We start from the raw sequence: 25,171 nt of genomic DNA on the forward strand, positions 1-25,171 counted from the left end.
TATTTAACATATGCAGAGTACATCATGAGAAATGCTGGACTGGAAGAAACACAAGCTGGAATCAAGATTGCCGGGAGAAATATCAATAACCTCAGGTATGCAGATGACACCACTCTTATGGCAGAAAGTGAAGAGGAACTAAAAAGCCTCTTGATGAAAGTGAAAGTGGAGAGTGAAAAAGTTGGCTTAAAGCTTAACATTCCGAAAACAAAGATCATGGCATCTGGTCCCATCACTTCATGGGAAATAGATGGGGAAACAGTGGAAACAGTGGGTGACTTTATTTTTCTGGGCTCCAAAATCACTGCAGATGGTGACTGCAGCCATGAAATTAAAAGATGCTTATTCCTTGAAAGAAAAGTTATGACCAACCTAGACAGCATATTCAAAAGCAGAGACATTACTTTGCTGACTAAGGTCCATCTAGTCAAGGCTATGGTTTTTCCTGTGGTCATGTATGGATGTGAGAGTTGGACTGTGAAGAAAGCTGAGCACTGAAGAATTGATGCTTTTGAACTGTTGTGTTGGAGAAGACTCTTGAGAGTCCCTTGGACTGTAAGGAGATCCAACCAGTCCATTCTGAAGGAGCTCAGCCCTGGGATTTCTTTGGAAGGAATGATGCTAAAGCTGAAACTCCAGTACTTTGGCCACCTCATGCGAAGAGTTGACTCATTGGAAAAGACTCTGATGCTGGGAGGGATTGGGGGCAGGAGGAGAAGGGGACGACAGAGGATGAGATGGCTGGATGGCATCACTGACTCGATGGACGTGAGTCTGAGTGAACTTCGGGAGTTGATGATGGATAGGGAGGCCTGGTGTGCTGTGATTCATGGGGTCGCAGAGTCGGACACGACTGAGCGACTGAACTGAACCGAACCACTGGAATACCAGGGAAGTTCCATTTATCTATTTTATATATAGTAGTTTGTATCTGTTAATATCAAATCTCTAATTTGTCCTTCCCCCTGTCTCTGGCAACCACAAGTTTCTTTCCATATATAGTATGTCTGTTTTGCACGTACATTTATATGTATTTTTAGACTCCACATATAAGTGATATCATATAATACCTGCTTTTGTTTGACTTATTTCACTAAGCACTGTATTCTCTAGGTCCATCCATATTGCTGCAAATGGTAGAATTTTATTCTTATTTATGGCTGAGTAATATTCCATCATATATATAACACATCTTAATCCAACCATCTGGAAAACTGGGATGCAATTTCTAAACATTAAACTGAGCTGTTTATGTATTTTGGCTATTAGCCCCTTTGCAGTTATATCATTTGCAAATATTTTATCCAGTTTTAAAAAAGTTATCTTTTTGTTGATGGTTTCCTTTATTGTGCAAAAGCTTTTGCATTTAATTAGATAATATTGGTTTATTTTTGCTATTATTTCCATTGATTCAAAAGACAGATCCAAAAAACAAAAATTGCTATGATTTATGTCAAAGTGTGTATGCTTATGTTTTCTTCTAGGAGTAGCAGTTTCTAGTATTATGTTTATATCTTTAATCCATTTGAGTTTTTACTTTTGTACACTGTGTTAGAGAATGTTCTAACTTCATTGTGTTACATGTAGCTGTCCAGTTTTCCTTGAACTACTTGTCTTTTCTCTATTGTGTATTCTTGTCACCTTTGTCATAGGTTAATTGACTGTAAGTGTGTGGGTTTATTACTGGGTTCTCTATACAGCTTCATTAGTCAATGTGTCTGTTGTGCCAGTAACACTACTGTTTTGATTACTGCGGCTTTGTAGTACAGTCAGAAGTCTGAGAGGTTTATATCTCCAGCTTTGTTCTTTATTCTCAGGATTTTTTTTGTAATTTCTGGATGTTTTGTGATTCCATATAAATTCTAGTATTATTTGTTTTAGATCTGTGAAAAAATGTCATAGGTATTTTGATAGATTGAATTAAATCTGTAGATTGCTTTGGGTAGTGTGTCCATTTTAATGATATTACTCCCTCCAATTCAATAGCATGGAATATCTTTACATCTTTGAATCATCTTCAATTTCCTTCATCAGGTTTTATAGTTTTCAGAGTACAGACCTTTCACTTTCTTGGCTATGTTTACTCCTAGGTATTTTATTGTTTGATGTGATTTTAAACAGGATGGTTTACTTTCTATTTCTGACATTTCATTATTAGTGTATAAAAAACAACAGATTTCTGCATATTATTCTTATATCCCACAACCTTGCTAAATTCATTAGTTTCTAATATTAATAGTTCTTGGGTGGAGATGATAGGAGTTCTCTATATAGAGTGTTATGTCATCTGCAGAGCGAGTTTTACCTCTTCATCTTCTAATTTGGATTCCTTTTATTATTGTTTCTGTGGTTAGGAATTCCAACACTATGTTAAATAGAAGCAGTGAAAGTGGACATTCTTGTCTTGTCCTTGATTTTAAAGGAAAAATTTAAAATTTTTCACAATTGAATATGATGTGGGCTATTGGATTTGTCATAAATGGCCTTCATTATGCTGAGATATGTTCATTCTATACACACTTTGATGAGGGTTTTTTTTTATCATAAATAGACACTGAATTTTGTCAAGTGTTTTCTCTGTTATCGATTGAGACAATCACATAATTTTTATCTTTCCTTTTGTTAATATGGTGTATCAAATTGATTGATTTATATATCTCAAACCATCCTTGTGACCTTGGAATAAATTCAACTTGATCATGATGTATGATTCTTTTTATGTATTGTTGGATTTGGTTTGCTAATATTTTGTTGATGATTTTTGTATCTGTATTCATCAAAAATATTGGCCTATAATTTTTTCTTTTTTTTTTTGTATTGTCTTTGCCTCATTTTGGTATCAGGGTAAGGACTGTCTTGTAGGATGAATTTGAGAGTGTTCTAATAAACTCTTCAAGTTTATGGAATAGTTTGATTAGGACAGGTTTTAATTCTTCTTTACACATTTAGTAGAATTGCCTCACGAAGCTGTCCTGTTCTGGAATTTTGTTTGCTGGGCATTTTTCTTTCTTTTAAAATTCAACTTCACTTCTAGTGAATGGTCTTCTGTTCAAATTGTCTATTTCTTCTCAACGGTCTTGGCAGCTGGATGTTTCAAGAAATTTGTCCGCTTCTTGTAGGCTGTCCAATCTGTTGGCATATAAACTGTTCATAGTATTCTCTTATGATTTTTTTTGTATCTCTGTGGTATTGGTTGTTATTTATCCTCTTTATTTTCTTATTTTATTTGGATCCTCTCTCTTTTCTTCTTGGTGAGCTTATTTTTCAAAAAACTAGCTCTTGGTTTCATTAATTTTTTCCTACTGTTTTTTTCTCTCCTAGGAAATGACTCTTTAAAAAATTGAAGCACAGTTGATTTACAATATTGTATTATATGTACAGTAAAGTGAAAAAGTTGGCTTGAAGCTCAACATTCAGAAAATGAAGATCATGGCATCTGGTCCCATCACTTCATGGGAAATAGATGGGGAAACAGTGGAAACAGTGGGTGACTTTACTTTTTTGGGCTTCAAAATCACTGCAGGTGGTGATTGCAGCCATGAAATTAAAAGACACTTACTCCTTGGAAGAAAAGTTATGACCAACCTAGATAGCATATTGAAAAACAGAGACATTACTTTGCCAACAAAGGTCTGTCTAGTCAAGGCTATGGTTTTTCCTGTGGTCACGTATGGATGTGAGAGTTGGACTGTGAAGAAAGCTGAGCACCAAAGAATTGACGCTTTTGAACTGTGGTGTTGGAGAAGACTCTTGAGAGTCCCTTGGACTGCAAGGAGATCCAATCAGTCCATTCTGAAGGAGATCAGCCCTGGAATTTCTTGGAGGGAATGATGCTAAAGCTGAAACTCCAGTACTTTGGCCACCTCATGCGAAGAGTTGACTCATTGGAAAAGACTCTGATGCTGGGAGGGATTGGGGGCAGGAGGAGAAGGGGACGACAGAGGATGAGATGGCTAGATGGCATCACTGACTCGATGGACATGAGTCTGAGTGAACTCCGGGAGTCGGTGATGGACAGGGAGGCCTGGGGTGCTGTGATGCATGGGGTTGCAAAGAGTCGGACACGACTGAGTGACTGAACTGAACTGAACTGAAAGTGATTGTTATATATATATTTCAGATTATATGTATTATAGATTATTACAGATATTAACTATAGTTCCTTATGCTATGCAATAAATAATTTTTGCTTATTTTATATATAAGTGGTTTGCATTTGTTAATCCCATATTCCTAATTTATCCCTCCTTTCCCCTTTGATAACCTTAAGTTTGTTTAACCATAACCAATGCCTGTGAGTTGGTTTCTGTTTTGTATATATCTATAGATTCATTCTTATTATTTTTCAGATTCCATATGTATGTGATATCATTATTTCCTTCCTTCTGCTAACTTTGGGTTTTGTTTGTTCTTTTTCTAATTCTTTTAGGTGATACGTTAGGTTGTTTTGAGATTTTTCTTATTTCTTGAGGAAGGACTGTATTGCTAGGAACTTCCCTCTTAGAACTGCTTTTGCTGTATCACATAAATTGGAAAGTTTTGCTTCCCATTTCATTTGTTTTGAGGTATTTTTTGATTTACTCTTTGATTTATTCGTTACCCCCCCTTTTCTTTCAGTAGCATGTTGTGTAGTCTCCACATATTTATTCTTTGTTTTTCTTTCTGTAGTTGATTTCTAGTTTCATACCCTTGAGGTTGGCAAAGAAAAAGCTTGATATAATTTCTATCCTCTTAAATTTGTTGAGTCTTGTTTTGAGACCTAGTATGTGATATATGTTAGTTATTCAGTCATGTCTGACTCTTTGTGACCAGATGGTATTCATTCCCTTAACCAGGAGATCTTCCTTACTCAGGGATCAAACCCAGATCTCCTGCATTGCAGGTGGATTCTGGACAGTCTAAGCCATTAGAGAAGCCCCTGAGACTGCAAAGAGACCAAACCAGTCAATCCTAAAGGAAATCAACCTGGAATATTCATTGGAAGGACTGATGCTGAAGCTCCAATACTTTGACCACCTGATGCAAAGAGCCAACTCATTGGAAAAGACCCTGATGCTGGGAAAGGAGAAGGCAATAAAAGAAGAGGGTGGCAGAGGATGAGATGGTTAGATAGTATCACTGACTCAATAGACATGAATTTGAGCAAACTCCAGGAGATAGTGGAGAAGGCAATGGCACCCCACTCCAGTACTCTTGCCTGGAAAATCCCATGGATGGAGGAGCCTGGTGGGCTACAGTCCATGGGATTGCTAAGAGTCGGACACGACTGAGCGACTTCACTTTCACTTTTCACTTTCATGCACTGGAGAAGGAAATGGCAACCCATTCCAGTGTTCTTGCCTAGAGAATCCCAGGGATGGGGGAGCCTGGTGGGCTGCCATCTATGGGGTTGCACAGAGTCGGGCACGACTGAAGCGACTTAGCAGCAGCAGCAGCAGCAGGAGATAGTGAAGGACAGGAAAGCCTGGCATGCTGCAGTTCATGGGGTGGCAAAGAATTACTTTACCACAGTTGCCTTATTGATATTCTTTCTGGATGATCTGTTCATTGATATCACTGGGGTGTTAAAGTCTGCTGTAATTATTGCCCTATTGTCAATTTCTCCTTTTATGTTTGTTAGTGTTTATACAGTTAGGTGCTACTGTATTGGGTATGTATATGTTAAACAGTATATATCCTCTTCTTGTACTGATCTCTTTTTATCATTATATGGTACCCTTTTTGTCTTTCATTAAGCCTTTGTTTTGTTGTCATCTCCATTTGCATAAAATATCCTTTTCTGTCTCCTCACTTTCAGTTTGTATCTTTTGCCTTAAATGACTCTCTTGCAGGCAGCATATCGAAGGGTCTTTTAAAAAATCCAATTAGCTAGCTGTGTCTTTTGATTGAAGCATTAATCCATTGATATGTAAAGTAATTTATTAATAGGTGTATACTTATTACTAATTTATTTCTTGTCTTCCAGTTGGTCTCTCTCTTTTCCTAGTTTGATGATTTTCTTTTGTAGTATGTTTGAGTTCCTTGCTTTTTGCTTGTTGTGTATCTGTTTGTGGTTACCATGGTGTTCATATATGCTAAACCTTAATTATGTGTACTTGCTTTAAACTCATAGTCATTTAAGTTCAAACACATTCTAAGAGATCTACATTTTTTACTACTCTCCCCCACATTTTGTGTTTCTGATGTAATTTTTTACATCTTCATGTTTATCCCGTAACTATTTATTGTAGTTAGAGTTGCTTTACAACTTTTGTCTTTTAATCTATGTGCTAGCTTATTTAAGTGATCTTCAATCCCCACTATATATGGCTTTCCTATTGGAGTTTTCCCTTTCCTATAGATTCTTCTTTTTCATTTTGAGAAGACCCATCAACATTTCTTTTAGGGTAGGTTTATTATTGCTGAATTCTTTTAGTTTTTGCTTGTCTGAGGAGTTCTTTATCTCATCTTCTATTCTAAATGATAATCTCACTGGGTAGACTATCTTAGGTTGCAGGTTTCTCTGCCCTTTTATTTTACTTACCTTTCTGTGTTTCTGACTTTAGGTGAAACGGTTACCTATTACAGTCTTGAAGGGGTGTTCTTATGTGGGTGTGTCCCCATGCAGACTGTGTGCGCCCAATGTATTTGGAGGGAGGGCTGGATTAGATGTGGATGCAAGTCATGTCTTTCCTCATGGTATACTGGCCTCTACCACATTGGAAAGGGGGTATGGCTGGTAATGGAGGAGTTAGAGCCCATGCAGGGTATGGGACAGTACTTCTATGCTCAGTGGCCGTCACTATCCTGTCAGGGGTGAGATCTGCTCCTAAGTTGTAGGAGCAAAAGCCCTCATATTTGGGCTCAAGCTGGTTCTGCTACCTTTAAGTATGTATTTTTCCTTCTCCCTGCACTAGGCTTGAACATGGCATGGTAGTTGTGGGAATTCAAGTCTGGGCTATTTCTTGGGTGCTATTTGAGTAAGCACCAGCAATGGACACTGCTCTATCTAGACGACATCCCTGGCCCCCAGGACACCTTTGGATCTTTAGATTGACTCTTTCCCAGGTCCTGAATGCCTGAGATCCAGGGCCAAGCTGTGGCTTGGAGTGAGCAGGGTAACATTCACTTGGCTTAGACTGGGGGGTGTGGCATGGCAGCAGCTACTAGGGTACACCTCTCTCTGCCCTGTCTGGTGGCAAGCTAACACTTACACTCTCCTCATGAGTGGAGTCTAGGCTTCTCTAGCCTTCTAGTGGTTCTCCAAGCAGCCAAAGGGGCTTGTCTCCTATATGCAGGACTCCAGGATAGGGATGCCCAGGCTATGGTTGGACTCACTTACTTCTCAGGGTGAGTGTCTGCCTGCATGATCTCCCTTTTCCTTTCAGTCCTCTCCCAGAGGCACAGACCCATTACCTGATGCTTTTCTTCCTATCCTGCCTGATTACATGGTATCTTTCTTACAAACTTGGTTATATAAGGGTCCTTCTGCAAGTTTCCAGTTAGCTTTCCATGAATTGTTCTACATGTGGATGTATTTTTGCATTGTTTGTTATGGGAGGTAAGCTCAGGTCCTCTTCAGCTCCCATTTTTTATACTCTACCTTTTATACTTCTGATTCATCAACATTCTTAAACATTTATGTCTCTTCTATGCCATAAAGGGCATTTTCATTTTTTCTTATTCTCTCATCTTTTCCTTCTAATCTCTCAAAATAATTTTATTCTTTATTAGATCTGTCTTTTCCTTTTTTTAGAAGTCTTTATTGAATTTGTTACAGTACTGCTTCTGTTTTGCTTTTTTGGGCCATATTAAGTTAGTTAGTTAAGTCTCTCAGTCGTGTCTGACTCTTTGCGACCCTGTGGACTGTAGCCCACCAGGCTCCTCCATCCATGGGATTCTCCAGGCAAGAACACTGGAGTGGGTTGCCATTTCCTTCTCCAGGGGATCTTCCTGACCCAGGGATCGAACCCAGGTCTCCTACATTAGAGGCAGACGCTTTAACCTCTGAGCCACCAGGGAAGCCCCCAACCAGGGATCAAACCTGCACCCTTTGGAAGGCAAAGTCTTAACCACTGGATGACCAGGGAGGGCTCTCCTTTTCTCACTATACAAAACAGTACTATTTTAGTTTAGGTAGTAATGATCTGTCACTTGGATTAGCCCATTAAATTTTTCTAGTCTCCTTGTTTCCAGTTTCTTTCTATTCTTTTCATTCTCCAACATTCATGCCAATTATCTTTCCATATAAAGAAGACTATGTCGATCTGTTTAAAACCACCATTGGCTCTCTACTAGTTATAGGATGAAATAAAAACTTCCTAGCTAGAAATACAAGCATTCACATCTGACCTCAATCTACATTTCTAGATAATCTCTCGTCCTACCAGCAACATATACTAGTCTTGTTACTCTGAACAAATTCTATGTCCTCAGGTGTCTTTGCTTTTTACAACACTGTAGGCCTAAACATGCCAGAAATCAATCCGTGCTTCTTTAGTAGACAATATGTACTCATCCTTTAAGTCTCCTCTCCAACTTTTAATTTTGTACTTTATCACTTGTGTGTGTATGCTTAGTCACTCAGTTGTATCCAACTCTTTGTGACCCCATGGATTGTAGCTTGCAAAGCTCCTCTGTCCATGGGATCCTCCAGGAAAGAATATTAGAGTGGGTTGCCATTCCATTCTCCTGGGGATCTTTCTGACCCAACAATCAAACTCGGGCCTCCTGCATTGAAGGTGGAGTCTTTACTGACTGAGCCGCCAGGAAAGCCCTTTATCACTTTGCTAATATTTCTGTAACTGCCCACATTATACAGTATTGTTTGAGTCTTACAGTGTAATTACCATTACACAGTATTATAATGTAACTGCAAACACTTATTGGGCAGAGGACCATATTTCATTCATATTATAACTCTTGCTAATCAATGTACAGCACATAATAGGACTTAAGACTTAACATTTTTAGTGCATTTCTGTTACTCATTAGTTTAACATCCATATTTAACAGGATAATATTTCTTCCATCATAAGGGAAAAAGCCATATTTTGGCCCTACATCCCCTTTGGCTACTGTTCTAGCACTCTTTTCCTTTCATAGCCAAGCTACAGTTGGTATTTTTTCTTTCTCACACTGTAGTTTCCTTCCAATGCAGCAATCTCTTTTCTGTCTCCATCCCTCCAATGAAATTTCTTTGACAAAAACTGCCAGAGTGACTTCTCTGTTTTGAAATATATGGGACATAGTCCCTCTAAGCTGGATATTTTCTCTTTGCCACTCCAGGTTCATTTTCCACACTTACCTCTGCTAGGCAGAGACTGAATGATACCCTGCCTTTTGATTTATGGCTGTTTTGACCTATGAAATGTACTAGCAAGATATGGGAATGTGACAGAACAAAGCGGTTTTTGATAACCACTCCTCAGGCTTCCTCTTTGCTTGGCTTGGTTTAGCAGTGGCAATGCTCCTCTGCCTAGTAGCCCTCTCGTACAGCTACAGCTCTTTTCAGTTTAGGTTTGTTGTGATAATACTAAGTTTGCTGTCAGTTTTGGGGTTGCTTCATCCTCCTTTGTTGGCATCACAGTCTCTTTACTAACCTCTTTTCAGTTACCCCTTTTAAACGCTACATGTTTTCTGCCAGTATCTCAACTGGTAAAACTTTTTATATTAATGATTACCTAGAAGCCATTTGATTTCCACAAGGTTTCATTCCCTGTGAAAGTCTATTTAGCTCCATCTTCTCCCTATATATAGTCTCTACCAACTATTCTGTTCCTATCTGCAGGCTTCTCTTTTTTCACTTCCTTACATATTGCTCTTCTGTAGTGCTCTATGCTAGTTCTGCTGTCACAGTACATAATCTCCACGGCTGACTTCACCCATTGTCTTGGCTTCTAATATCTTAAGTCTATATCTTTCTCTTAAGCTCCAGACCTATGTATTTTCAGTTACAGATACTGAAATAGTCTGTTTTGTCCTCTTTCAATCAGTTATCCACACTTGTTCACAATAGATTAGAATGATACGTTAAATAGGAAAGAAAAGGGAAAGGGAAGTCGCTCAGTCGTGTCCGACTCTTTGCAACCCCGTGGACTGTAGCCTACCAGGCTCCTCTGTCCATGGGATTTTCCAGGCAAGAGTACTGGAGTGGGGTGCCATTGCCTTCTCCAGGGGATCTTCCTGACCCAGGGATTGAACCTGGGTCTCCTGCATTGTAGGCAGACGCTTTACCGTCTGAGCCACCAGGGAAGTCTAAACAGGAAAAATTGATCTTATTACCTATCTGCTTAAATCCTTCACTGACTCCTCTTAAAACTCTCAGGATAAAGCTTATATTCCCTAGCATACAGGTGTATTTACTTTTCCAATCTCACATCTAGTGAAGCTATTGCTATTTTGCCTTCTGTTATTCAGCCATACTCTTATTCCTGGAACATATCATTCCTTCTACTACTCTTGGCCTTTCCACGCTCTCATCCCTCCGTCTGGAATACCATCTACCCACTTGTTTCATGATTAACTCCTATTTTCTTCAAAGCTTTGCTGAAGATTCTTCTATTCCATGAGGTCTTTCTTGAACTATAATAAAGACTTGAGAGGATGAATTTAATTGTTCTTATATCTGATTAAGGGAACAGTTTGCCACAGGTATTCTAAAAATGGAAATACTTTAGTACATACATTATAAACAGTTAAAATATTAACATACTTTACACATGAATTATGTATATATATCTTTATATATATAAACATTAAATATTATTATTATTATTATTACCCATTTGGTACTGTTCTACAATTTTTAAAGCATTATTTCACTTTCTCCTAGATTATACTCTTGGGATTATATTTTTGAATATCATATTTCTCCATATCCCTTTCACAATGGCTGATCTACTGCTGTATACATAGTAGGTTCAAGAAACATTTATAGTAAATAAATGGAAAATACAGGATGTCAGAGGGTACTCCCTAGTTGGTTGGTCCAGCCTACTGAATCAAGATGATTCATTTAAACTAACTTAGAGAGGAACCAGGAGGAATTGCAGTAGCTTTTATAAAGATATCCATCTAGGAAAGATTTTCAGTGAGGAAAATCCCATTCCTACCATAAAGTTACTCTTTTTATCTAAATTTATATCACTGTTATTCAGCTTTTTTTCCTCAGTAAAACCAGTATCACTATTTTTAAATGGTTTTTATAATAGCTCCCATAGAAAATTACTCAACATAGGCAACACTAAAACTAAAGACAAGAAACTAAAATTTTTACTTACTCTTGAAGAAATTTATATTACACTCTACTTCAATCCAGTGTGTGAAAATAAAATAGTATACTATAAAATAGAGGTGAGGAGTAACTGATGAAAAGGCCTGTAAACTTAGCAACTAGAGAGCTATTTAATTACTGTATATTAGTAACTATACATGATAATCATAAGTTACTTACCTCCAGTTTACTATTGGTCTGCGGGAAGAGGGAAGGTTTACTTCTGATTTTAGGTTGGATTCCTGAATTTGTTTGAGGGCATCTTCTAATGGAAGAACTGGTCTTTGAAGAACTAAGGAAATAATAAAATCATATAGTACAGAATCACTTCAACAATCTCTTTATACATAATTTAATTGATCAATGATAAAATACTATCTTAAAACTTGTGTGACAAATTTATTTTGAACAGTATATTTTAAGTTTAAACATCCACTTCCCAATAAGAAATAGTTATCTCAAAATTCTCATCACCAATTTTAAGAATACTTATTTGGAAAAATGAAATCTGAGAAATGTCCAGGTTCTTTGATCTGGCATGCAAACCCCATTATATCTAGCCTTTTAATTCCATAAATTTCTGACAGAATTTACAAATATCCTTATTAAGAAAAGGGGAAAATATAAAAATAGCAGTTAACATTTATTGAGTATTTACTGTGAAAGACATTATTTTTGAGCACTGTATAAGTATTAACTACTTTATTCTCACTAAGGCCTTTGAAAGAAAGAAAGCGTTAATCACTAAGTTGAGTCCAGCTCTTCGGAACCCCATGGACTGAAGCATGCCATGCGCCTCTGTCCATGGGATTCTCCAGGCAAGAATACTGGAGTGGGTTGACACACTCTTCTCTAGGAGTTCTGCCCAACTCAGAGATCAAACCTGGGTCTCCTGCACTTCAGGCAGATTCTTTATTGTTTGAGCCACCGGAAAAGCCCCAATCTCCATTTGCAACTGAGGAAACCGAAACATAGCTAAGTAACTTGTTCAGGGTTACACATTAAATGAATACTCATTCACATATCATTCTGCACAACCTCTAATCCAACCCTAGGTCCCATAAATATCCACTTTCCCAAGAATTGCCACTGTGCACTTTGGTACACACCTTGTTCAAGTTGAAACTTACCTACTATTTAAAGGATATTGCTTTCCTGCAGCCCTCTTGGGGGAAGATACAAGTAACTACAAATAACTAAAGGCCTGGAGATAGGATAGCTGACTTTCTAGCTCTCCAATGATGCTACCAAATTGTTTTTTCCTCCTTTCTCCTTCAAAAACCCATATCATCACGATTGATGTTTGTTATTCACCTTAAAATTTTTAAGCAAAATCAGTATATTATTATGAATGGGTTAGTTCAAACTTGAACTCTAGAGTCAGGGGGTGCTGCATAAAATACGAGTGAAAAATGTCAGGTATGAGATGGTTTGCTGGATATTCTAACCATGAAGGACCAATCCTCTTGAGGCAGAAACTATCAAGCTTTAGATTTTGATTTTCTAATGAGCATAAGCAATGTCCCAAATGATTGTTTATTGGTAAAATTAATGGCTAGCTGCATAGCCTGATGAATATTAAAAATGAACTTTCCTTGTTGAAATTAAAGATATTCAAGACAGATGGACTTCCCTAAAGTATTCTAATCACTCCCTACCCTTGCATGAACAGAGAATAAGAATCTAGGGAGTCTATACCCTTTACCTTTACAGATAGCATTGAGGTTTGACCTCTAATTAGTCTTGGCTCCAGCTGTTAAACAGGACCATTTCTGATTGTGCAGTGCCAGAAGGCATATAATTTTGTCTCTATAATATGACTGTGTAAGTCTAAATGGATCTTTCACATAAAGCGTAGTCAGAGCATATAACATAGAGCTGGGACTTTATTGAACTTAGTGAACAAGTTACACCGATTGTTTTGTGCGTGATTTGTTAAAAAAATGTTTAGTTGAACTAGATTATAGCTTGAGATTTGCTTTAATTAACACTCACCACTAACTGTCAAAGAGAATTTAACAACTACTTTTAAAACTAACTTGGGTCACTTACATTGCTGTTTATTGTTGCTATTATCTAATGATCCCCTACTCAGTGCCTCATACTCACTGAGGAATACTCAAGTCTACATTTTTTTGAATATTTATTGTGTATTAGGGCTTTATGGCACCCCACTCCAGTACTCTTGCCTGGAAAATCCCATGGATGGAGGAGCCTGGTAGGCTGCAGTCCATGGGATAGCTAAGAGTCAGACATGAGCGACTTCCCTTTCACTTTCACTTTCATGCATTGGAGAAGAAAATGGCAACCCACTCCAGTGTTCTTGCCTGGAGAATCCCAGGGACGGGGGAGCCTGGTAGGCTACAGTCTATGGGGTCGCACAGAGTCGAACACGACTGAAGTGACTTAGTAGTAGCAGGGCTTTATTATTCCATTTAAATTATCAGGCTCCTCCTTCTAGTTCTTTTGCCCTGACAGTCTAACTCCAACAATTCTCTGACTCTGACAATTTTCTGACCTCATTAAAAACCCCAATCCATCCCTTTTTTATAGTAAGGGGAAGCATTAGCTATCATGCATATTGGGTGAACTTTGGTGTAACTCTAATATTTGAGAATAAACTAACTGAATAGACAAGTAAACAGTTGTTTATCACAACTTTGTTGTTCTTCATTCATGACAGTAAACTTTCTTAAAATTTTAATTTAATATTTTGTACAGGTAACATATTCATATTTAGAAATCAAAAAATATAATACAAATTTGGAAGCTTTGCTCTAACTGGTATTTGTATATTCTTTCACTGTTTATGCAGATATAAACATACATAAATATATATTCTATTTTTAAAACTTGAAGTATAGTTAATTCATAATACTATCTTAGTTTCAGGTATACAATCAGATATTCTCTATTTTTATAGATTATATTTAAAGTTGTTAAAAATAATGGTTATGTTTCCCTGTTAGTATAATATATCCCTGTTGCTTAACTTTTTTATTCATATTAATAGTAGCTTGTGTCTTTTAACCCATACCCCTATGTGTCCCTCCTTTTTCACTCTCTCCACTGGTAATCACTAGTTTGTTCTCTATATCTCTAAGGTTTTTTTTTTTTTTTAAATTATATTCATTTATTTGGGCTGCTGCTGGATCTTTGTTGCTTTGTGCAGGCTTTCTCTAGCAGTGGTGAGTGGAAGCTACTCCTGGCTGCAGTGTGTAGGCTTACGGCAGTGGCTTCTCCTGTTGCAGAGCACAGGCTCCAGAGTGCGGGCTCAGTAGTCGTGGCACATGGGCCTACTTGCTCTGGGGCATGTGGAATTTTCCCGGACTAGAGACTGAACCCATGTCCCCTGCACTGACAGACAGATTGCTAAATGCTGCACCACCAGGGAAGTCTTGTTTGTTTTTAAAAAATATACATTCATTTATTTTTTTAAGATTTTCATATCAGTGATAACATATTTATTTTTAAATGTAAGTTTGTCTATGACATTTTAATAAGCATAACATTAAGTCCATTCACATTGCTGCAAATGGTGGAATTTCATTCTTTTTATGGCTGAGTAATATTCTATTACTGTTTAATATCCCATGAACGGTATGAAAAGGCAAAAAGATAGGACACTGAAAGATGAACTTCCCAGGTTGGAGGGTGCCAAACATGCTACTGGAGATCAGTAGAGAAATAACTACAGAAAGAATGAAGAGACAGAGCCAAAGCAAAAACAACACACAGTTGTGGATGTGACTGGTGATGGAAGTAAAAGTCCGATGCTGTAAAGAGCAATATTGCATAGGAACCTGGAATGTTAGGTCCATGAATCAAGGCAAATTGGAATAGTGAATACTGACATTTTAGGAATCAGCAAACTAAAATGGACTGCAATGGGTGAATTTAATGCAGATGACCATTATATCTACTACTGGGCAAGAATTCCTTAGAAGAAATGAAGTAGCCATCATAGGCAACAAAAGAGTCCAAAATACAGTACTTGAATGCAGTCTCAAAAGTGACAGAATGATCTCTGTTCATTTCCAAGGCAAACCATTCAATATTACAGTAATCCAAGTCTATGCCCTCAACAGTAATGGTGAAGAAGCTGAAGTTGAATGGGTCTATGAAGACCTACAAGACCTTCTAGAACGAACACCCCAAAAGATGTCCTTTTTATTACAGGGGACTGGAATGCAAAAGTAGGAAGTCAAGAAATACCTGGAGTAACAGGCAAATCTGGCCTCAGAGTACACAATGAAGCAGGGCAAAGGCTAACACAGTTTTGCCAAAAGAACGCACTGGTCATAGCAAACACAATTATACAGTGAAAGTGACAAATAGATTCCAGAGATTAGATCTGATAAACAGAGTTCCTGAAGAACTATGGACAGAGGTTCATGACATTGTATAGGAGGCAGGGGATCAAGACCAACCCAAGAAAAAGAAATGTAAAAAGGCAAAATGGTTGTCTGAGGAGGCCTTATAAATAGCTAAGAAAAGAAGAAACGTGAAAGGCAAAGGAGAAAAGGGAAGATATAACCATTTGAATATTGCATTTGAATGCAGAGTTCCAAAGAATAGCAAGGAGAGATAAGAAAGCCTTCCTCAGTGATCAGTGCAAAGAAATAGAGGAAAACAATAGAATGGGAAAGACTAGAGATCTCTTCAAGAAAATTACAGATACCAAGGGAACATTTCATGCAAAGATGGCCTCAATAAAGGACAGAAATGGTATGGACCTAACAGAAGCAGAAGATATTAAGAAGAGATGGCAAAAATACACAGAAGAACTGTACAAAAAAGATCTTCACAACCCAGATAATCACGGTGGTGTAATGACTCACCTAGAGCGAGACATACTGGAATGCAAAGTCAAGTGGGCCTTAGGAAGCATCACCATGAACAAAACTAGTGGAGGTGATGGAATTCCAGTTGAGCTATTTCAAATCCTAAAAGATGACACTATGAAAGTGCTGCAATCAATACCCCAGCAAATTTGGAAAATTCAGCAGTGGCCACAGGACTGGAAAAGGTGTTTTCATTCCAATCCCAAAGATCGACAATGCCAAAGAATGCTCAAATTACTGCACAACTGCATTCACCTCATACGCTACTAAAGTAATGCTCAAAATTCTCTAAGCAAGGCTTTAACAGTATATGAACCGTGAACTTCCAGATGTTCAAGCTGGATCTAGAAAAGGCAGAGGAACCAGACATCAAATTGACAACATCTGTTGGATCATCGAAAAAGCAAGAGAGTTCCAGAAAAATATCTACTTCTGATTTACTGACTATGGCAAAGCCTTTGACTGTGTGGATAACAACAAACTGTGGAAAATTTTTCAAGAGATCGGAATATCAGAACACCTGATCTGCCTCTTGAGAAATCTGTATGAAGGTCAAGAAGCAACAGTTAGAACTGGACATGGAACAACAGACTGGTTCCAAATCAGGAAAGGAGTTCATCAAGGCTGTATATTGTCACCCTGCTTATTTATTTTATATGCAGAGAACATTATGAGAAACAATGGGCTGGATGAAACACAAGCTGGAATCAAGATTGTAGAGAGAAATATCAATAATCTCAGATATGCAGATGACACCACCCTTATGGCAGAAAGTGAAGAGGAACTAAAATGCCTCTTGATGAAAGTGAAAGAGGAGAGTGAAAAAGTTGGCTTAAAGCTCAACATTCAGAAAACTAAGATCGTGGCATTTGGTCCCATCACTTCATGGCAAATAGATGGGGAAACAATGGAAACAGTGAGAGACTTTATTATTATTTTTTTTACTCCAAAATCACTGCAGATGGTGACTGCAGCCATGAAGTTAAAAGACGCTTGGTCTGTGGAAGAAAAGTTATGACCAACCTAGACAGCATATTAAAAAGCAGAGACATTACTTTGCCAACAAAAGGTACATCTAGTCAAACTATGGTTTTTCCGGTATTCATGTATGGATGTGAGAGATGGACCACAAAGAAGGCTGAGCACCAAAGAATTGATGCTTTGAACTGTGATGTTGGGGAAGACTCTTGAGAGTCCCTTGGACAGCAAGGAGATCCAACCAGTCCATCCTAGTGTTCATTGGAAGGACTGATGTTGAAGCTTAAACTCCAATACTTTGGCTACCTGATGCAAAGAAATGACTAATTTGAAAAGACCCTGATCCTGGGAAAGATTGAAGGTGGGAGAAGGGGACAACAGAAGATGAGATTATTGGATGGCATCACCGACTCAATGGACAGAGTTTGAGTAAGCTCTGGGATTTGGTGATGGACAGGGAGGCCTGGCGTGCTGCAGTCCATGGGGTCACAAAGAATTCGGACAGGACTGAGTGACTGAACTGAACTGAACTGAATATTCCATTATATATATTTTCCTTAATTCAGTTAGTATTCTTATCACTATTGCTTTGAATCCTCTGGTAAACTATTTCTGTTTCATTTTTTTTTTCTCTTGCTCTTTCCATTGAGATCCATTTCTCTGTTTTCTCAATTTGCTTAACAGTCTCCATCTCTATGAAACAGGTGAAACAGTTACCAATTGCTGTCTTGAAGGGGTGTTCTTTTGTAGGAGCAACCCTATACAGCCTGTGTGTCCAATGGTTTTGGTGGGAGAGCTGGATTTGACATGAAGACAGGTCACATCTTTTCTCAAGCTGCGCTTCCATATTACACAGGGCATGCTTCCATATCACTTTGGAAGGATTGCGGCTGGGAAAGAGAGGCTAGGGCCAGAGCCAAGAGTGAGCTCGGGCTTCCTCTGTTGTCAGGGACTACCACCACCCTATCAGGTCCAGGGTTGGGTCCCAAGTTCCTGAAATAGAAGCCCTGAGGAGCAGGTCTGAGCTAGCTCAGGTGTGAGCTTTTCTCTCCCAACATCAGCACTCTGACCCCTGAGGTGAGCAGTGCTGGAGCAAGAGGGGCCAGTATGAGCTCCTAGTGTGTGACCAGGTGCAGGTTGCAACAGTTTGGCCGCAGAGTTTAGGCTGCTTCTGATGTGCTGCCTGTGCAAGTGCCCATAATGGCTGTCCTCACCCAAAGGATGCCACTTTGGTTCTGAGCTACCTCTGTGTCTCCTGGCTGAGTTCTTTCTTGGCTGGGGCAACCCTAACTCCAGTGTGGAGCTCAAGCTGGGGCATACCCTAGAGCAGTTTCAGGAGACCAGCCAGTCAACTGTACAGTTTCAATCTGCCTTCTCTGCCCTCTTTTGAGAATAAGTGTGTGTGCATTCCTCCCAGGTGGAGTCCAGGCTTCTTGCAGTCCTCCTGTTAGTCCCACCAACCCTCCAATCAGCCGAGGGGCTCATCTCCCTTGTGCTGGATACCAGGACAGGGGGTCTAATTTGTAGCTTCAACCGTTCACTCCCTCGAGAGGATTTCTGCCTGTATAATCTCCCTTTTCCTTTGGGTATCCCTCCGAACACAGGTCCCCAACTGACTGCTTCTCTTTCCTTCTTATCTTATTCTATGAGGATCTTTTTTTTCAGCCTTGATTGTACAGGAGTCTTTCTGTCAGTTTCCAGTTAGTTTTCAGCAAGAATTTTTCCATATGTAGATATCTTTTTTTATGTGTTTGTTGGGGGAGGTGAGTTCATATCCTCCTATGCCACCATCTTGATCTCCTCTCTTAACATACATTCTAATTTCTTCCTTTTCTTACAAAGAAGTCAGAATACTAAGTATACTCATCTGAACCTTATTTTTATACTTAATAATAAACATATCCTGAAAATTGTATTAAAAAGCAGAGACATATTTTGCCAACAAAGGTCCATCTAGTCAAAGCCATGGTTTTCCAATGGTCACATATAGATAAGAGAGCTGGACCAAAAAGAAGGCTGGGTGCTAAAGAATTGATGCTTTTGAACTGTGGTATTGGAGAAGACTCTTGAAAGTCCCTTGGATTGCAAGGAGATCAAACCAGTCAATCCTAAAGGAAATAAACCCTGAATATTCATTGGAAGGACTGATGCTGAAGCCCCAATAGAGTGGCCACCTGATGTGAAGAGCCGACTCATTGGAAAAGACCCTGATGCTTGGAAAGATTGAGGGCAACAGAAGAAGGGGGAAACAGAGGATGAGATGGTTGGATGGCATCACTGACTCAACAGACATGAGTTTGAGCAAACTCAGGGAGATAGTGGAGGACAGGAAGCATGGCATGCCGGAAGCATGGCAGTCCATGCGGTTGCAAAGAGTTGGACACTATGACTGAACAACAAATCCTGGAAATCAGGGATAGATCTGGGTTTTATGAAAGGATAAGGCTTATACAATTTGAGGGCCCAATTAAGAGAAATAATACAAAATTAGATGTAGGGACCATGACAGAGAGAGCTCCTGAAACTTGGACCTTATTGACTGCATGGTAAATCTGTTGGACATCATTTCATATCAGTGTGTAAACTGTTTCCTCTTCTTTCAATAGCTGCATAATATTCCATTGAGTGAATGTACATGCCATTTGTTTTTACTAACACTTCTAACTCTGCGTACCTAGGCCCTTGGGTAATCAGCACTCTTTCTGGGAGAAGGATACCCAGGAGGGGTGAGTATTCTGAGGCATTTATCACAACTAAGTACATCCTCTTTCTTAAGAAAAACTACCTTTTCTTTTGCCTCTTATATAATTTTCTTTATTTGCTTTTATTTCCCATCCTGTTTTCTTGATAACTACTCCTGCATTGGCAGACAGATTCTTTACCACTGTGCTACCTGGGAAGCCCTTATTCCTGGGTAGCACACTCTATATTGTTAGGGGTGGCAATATAGCCACAATAAAGATACTAAAATGGTAAACAAGGATTTTGCTACTCTGAATGTTAAGTTTAATTTTCATATTCTGTGTGTGTTATGTATGTGTTTAAAGAAATTATTTACTGTTGAAAATAAAGTTCTAGAATATTGAAAAAAAGTAAATCAATACTTCAATTAAAAACCCCTATATTTTCCAGTCTGCCTGGCAGATGGAGTTGCCAATTAGATATTAATAGAAGCAGATAGATGGGGGCTTTTAGGAAAACAATTTAACAGGAGTTCAGAGGTACACCCTTCTTTCCTTTATATATTTCTTCCTTCCCGTCTACAACGCTGACAATAGTGACATGATGCTGGAGCTATAGCTGTTACCATGTGACCAATGAAGGTGAAGCTATAAATCATATACTAAGGGAAGCTGAACTCTCCTGTGAGACAGGAGTCCGGGTTCCCTGTGGCACTGCATGATCTTCAGACCAGCTCCTGACTGCCTACCTGAGTATTTCACATTATACAAGAGAAAAACCTCTATCATGTTTAAGCTATATTAATTTTAGCAGTGTTACTGTTGCTCTTACTTTCAGTAAGCTCTCTTATTGACATAGTAATGGCTCACTTTCCAGTTAAAACACTTGAAGTGGACTGCATACTGGATAAAGATGGAATTCCTAGCACGGCATTCAAATTTCTTACAGAATTGTCCCAATTCATTTTTCTAGTCTTGTATCCATTTTTCTTTTCCTTTTTTCCCCATCCTATGCTTTGGAAACACTTTGGATTTGCAATTCATAATTTACTTGCAAAAGTTGTTCCTTATGTCTGGGATTTTAAAAATTGCCTCTTTGCTTGGCAAAATGCTTATTGTTTAAGATTCAAATTAAGTCATTTTTTCAGGGATGATATCCTGCAAGTTCCTATATATGTCCAGTGTTCTTTGTGCTTCATAGTACTTTACACATTCTGCTACCACAAAAATTAGATTTATTGATATTACTTGTTTACATTACTCTCATCTCCAAAATAAACTGTGAAGTCTTTAACAGCAGAGTACAATTAGATTTTTCTGTATCTTGGTATCTTAGCTTACCCTAGACTGGTGTACAATATAGCAGTACAACATGTGTTTGCTAAATACTCATAGGTTCTGCTTGTCCCTTTTCTTTCTGAAGCTTTGACATTTTGTTGCTAATTCTGTGTTACTATTTAAGGCATAAAAATGTAGATGTGATACTAAAGAATCAAACACAATCATTTAAAAATTTTTAATTGACTCCAGTCTTAGACTGTTGGATTATGAAGGCAATGGCACTCCACTCCAGTAATCTTGCCTGGAAAATCCCATGGATGGAGGAGCCTGGTAGGCTGCAGTCCATGGGGTCGCTAAGAGTTGGATACGACTGAGCGACTTCACTTTCACCTTTCACTTTCATGCATTGGAGAAGGAAATGGCAACCCACTCCAGTGTTCTTGCCTGGAGAATCCCAGGGATGAGGGAGCCTGATGGGCTGCCATCTATGGGGTCACACAGAGTCAGACACGACTGAAGTGACTTAGCAGCAGCAGCAGCGCCCTCTTTATGGATCTCTTTATTTTGCTGGTCTCTCAAATGTGAATTTGAACAAAAATGTAGACAAAATGCCAAAATGAATTTGATATTAGCTTATTAAATCTAAATGTTAAATTGTCTTTTGATGTTAAGCTATTTACTAAATCAGTTTTAAAAAGACAACACATTGCAAGCCAGTATGAAGTATAATCAAACTTGTATGTTTTTCAAATTTCCCAACAGAGCCAACAAAATATTAATTCTTCAAATTAAACCTATATCAAATTGCAATTTTTCATTTGGCAAAAGTCCTATTATTCAAAACATATAGGCTGAATTTCCACTTTTTTTTCCTTAATTTATTTTATTGTCTACTCAAGTTGAATGTGATTACAACTTTCATTTTTATCTTTATATTGCTCTAGAAATTAAGGCACCTGTTCTCTTCCGCTGTGAAAAAGGAATATGGGCACGCTGGAATTTTTCAGTAACTTCTTCAACCTTCTGTTTTCGTTGTTGAAGTATCTGTTCTCTGATTTGATGTTCTCTTTCTTCTTGTTCTTTTCGTTTTTCTTCAAATGCTCTATATTTAAAACAATGTAGACAACAGAATTATGTAGTATAAACATTGAAAATTAAAAAAATGTTTAATTACTTAGAAAAAACAACTTTTAAGTAAAAAAAGACCATTTGTTAACAGTTTAAATATCTTTGCAAGTAGTAATTTCAGAATCTTACCTGGGCCTTTTGCAACTAAAAGAAGGCATGTAATGAACCTCTTTCTAACATGGGGCAGGCCTGCATACACTTCCCATTTTCAGTTTCCAAACCCTGCTGTGGAAAAAGTCTCTTCTAAAAAGCTACATTATTTTCTGTACTGTGAAGAAAATAACTGATTGGTAAAAGAATAAGCCTTGCAAATTATGTAGTAGCCAGGAAGATAATGTGTATTTCTCTTTTAGCCAAAAGTTTAAAATTGTCAGTCATGTTAAGTCTGGGTTGTGCTAAAAATTCAGACAATTTACATAAAAATTGTGATTCTCAACTTCTTTTGAAAACAAGAAAGACTTGACAACCTTGGACTCTTTATTCACTTATGGTTAGAAACATCTTCCCATAATTCTTACTATCCTCTATTTTTCTTTATTTTTAAATAATTTTTTAATTTTTTAAACTATGGAGGTATAATAGATTTACAGGAGAGTTAGGAAGTATAGAACAAGGTTACATATAATTCCTCTATATATTACAACTGTATTTTTAAGTAGATAAATTAAGATTTTTAGTTGGAGTTTCAATATCAAACTCTCAAAAATTACTAGAATGACTATACAGAGAAGTAGAAGGATACAGTAGATCTGCAAAGCACTATGAATCAATTCAGTATAATTAAGATTTATACAATTTTTGTACAAATTCCATTCAAGTTCTCATAAACTATAAACTGGGAGACACTGGAACATATACAGAGACATTAAACAAGGTGCAAAAATTTCATGGTCTAAAGGTATTGAAATCGTATGGAGTTTGTTCCCTTATCATTGTAGAATTATATTAGAAATTGTATTTGAAAATAACCAATATATTTTCAAGTGCAATGTGACATTTACCAAGAAAGATCTTTGACTTAGCCACTGAAAACCTCAATAAAGTTAGAGGACTGAAAAAAAAAAAAAACGGAGAGTGACTGCATAGAAGACATATTTAAATGAGAAATTAGTATCAAAATGAAAAATTAATATCAAAGACATTTTTTAAAAGTCCCATGGATTTGGAAATTAAATGTCCACTTTTAAATGATGGGTGTATCTAAGAAGCCATAACAAGGAAAATTAGAAAATATTTGTAATAGAATAAAAATGAAAAGAGAATTTACTAGAATTTGTTGCATGCAGCTGAAGCTGGTCAATGCAACTAAATACAATGTGGAATCTTGAATAAGGTATGAAAACAAATAATGGACACTACCATAAAATTTTGTGAAATCTGAACAAAATCTGTACTTTAGTTAATAATACTGTATCACATGTTAGTTTCTTGTTTTTTTCTTCTTTTGTTGTTGTTAACAACATAGTATTCTTTATATCCTCAGAACTGGATTAGAAGTTTCGAGCCTCATTCAATTTTTTTTTAAATTACTAAGATAATAAATTTTCTAGACTATTTGCAGTAATACTAGATGCCAAAATACACGGGAACTATATTCAAAGTTTTGAGGGAATATAAATTAGAAATCTAGTATTCTATTCATACTAAATCAAACAAGTGGAATCAAAATGTCATAAATCTTTTAGCTCAGCAAAAATTCATAAATTTTCTAAAAACATATATATCATACACTATATATATGTATATAAAAGCTTTTCTACTACCCTTGATAAAGGCTTGAGAAAGAACAATAACAACAAAAAAAAAGAGATGGAGAAATTGGAAACCATAAACTAAATGAAATGGGAGCACTAAATATGAAACAGAAAAAGTGAAACAAACTAGATAAAAGTAAAAGGTCATCATATAGTCCAGTTGTTTTTAAACATGCCTTCTCATTAGAAGCACAATTGGAGCTTTGGAGAAAAAAAGCAATACCTGGACATTTTTATTTTTCAAAAACTTCCAAGAGAATTCTGATATACATCTGGATTTTAAAAAGTAATTCCAAATTTTTGTATTAAATGGTAGTTTTAGTGATATAGAATGATTACTTTCTATTGACCAATCATGATCCAATGGTATTAGGTGAATAACAGTTACATAATCACAATAGTAAAAGATGTTTATCAGTTTTCACAATCAATAGCCAGACAAAAAAGATAACTACAATGGCAAGCCATAATGGAAACATGATTAACCTAACAATATAAATAGTTATATATAATTTGGTGGGTTAAGTAGACTGATGTGGTAAGTGAAAGTTCATATATGCACATGTTTTCATTTGTCCATCCAGTTTATGTCTTTTGGTTGGTGGATTTAATCCAATTACATTTAAGGTAATTATCAATATGTATGATTGATCTTATTACTATTTTCTTAGTTGTTTGGGTTTATTTCATATAGGTCTTTTCCTACTTTTGTGTTTCTGGCCTAGAGAAGTTCCTTTAGCATTTGTTGTAAAACTGGTTTGGTGGTGTTGAATTCTATTAACTTTTGCTTTTGATTTCTGCAGTTTTTGATTTCTCTCAAATCTAAATCAAAGTCTTGCTGGGTAGTGTATTCTTGGTTGTAGGTTCTTCCCTTTCATTGATTTAAATACATCATGCCATTCCCTTCTGGCTTGTAGATTTTCTGTTGAGCAACCAGTTGATAACCTTTATCATCTTTCCTTTGTTTCTTTTAATGTTTTATCTTTGTCTTTGATTTTCATCATTTTGATTACTATATGTCTTGGTGTGTTCCTCCTTGGGTTTATCTTACCTGGGACTCTGCACTTCCTGGACCTGACTAACTCTTTCCATGTCAGGTAAGCTTTAAGTTATTATCTCTTCAAATATTTTCTCAGGTCTTTTCTCTCTCTCTTCTCCTTCTAGGACCCCCTATAATGTGAATGCTGTTTAAATAGGAACCCCTATTCATGTTGTGTTTCATGTTGTCCCAGAGGTCTCTTAGGCTATCTT

The 25,171-nt window shown here is 37.3% G+C and overlaps 1 protein-coding gene and 1 non-coding gene across 4 annotated transcripts in view; both read right to left on the minus strand.

Moving 5' to 3' along the window:
* Window positions 1-25,171, minus strand: part of CEP126 (centrosomal protein 126) — a 140,540-nt gene that overhangs the window by 75,484 nt on the left and 39,885 nt on the right. For all 3 annotated transcript variants that reach the window (XM_069554810.1, XM_069554811.1, XM_069554809.1), the window contains exons 3-4: window positions 21,995-22,140; window positions 11,435-11,546 (exon numbers count right to left, since the gene is read on the minus strand). In XM_069554810.1, the coding sequence (XP_069410911.1) occupies window positions 11,435-11,546; window positions 21,995-22,140 (258 nt within the window). The remainder of the gene's footprint in view (window positions 1-11,434; window positions 11,547-21,994; window positions 22,141-25,171) is intronic.
* TRNAC-ACA (transfer RNA cysteine (anticodon ACA)) lies at window positions 10,161-10,233 on the minus strand. The gene has a single exon. It is a non-coding gene; the product is annotated as a tRNA-Cys (tRNA).

Source organism: Ovis canadensis, chromosome 15 (genome assembly GCF_042477335.2).
Source record: "Ovis canadensis isolate MfBH-ARS-UI-01 breed Bighorn chromosome 15, ARS-UI_OviCan_v2, whole genome shotgun sequence".
Classification (NCBI taxonomy): Eukaryota; Metazoa; Chordata; class Mammalia; order Artiodactyla; family Bovidae; genus Ovis; species Ovis canadensis.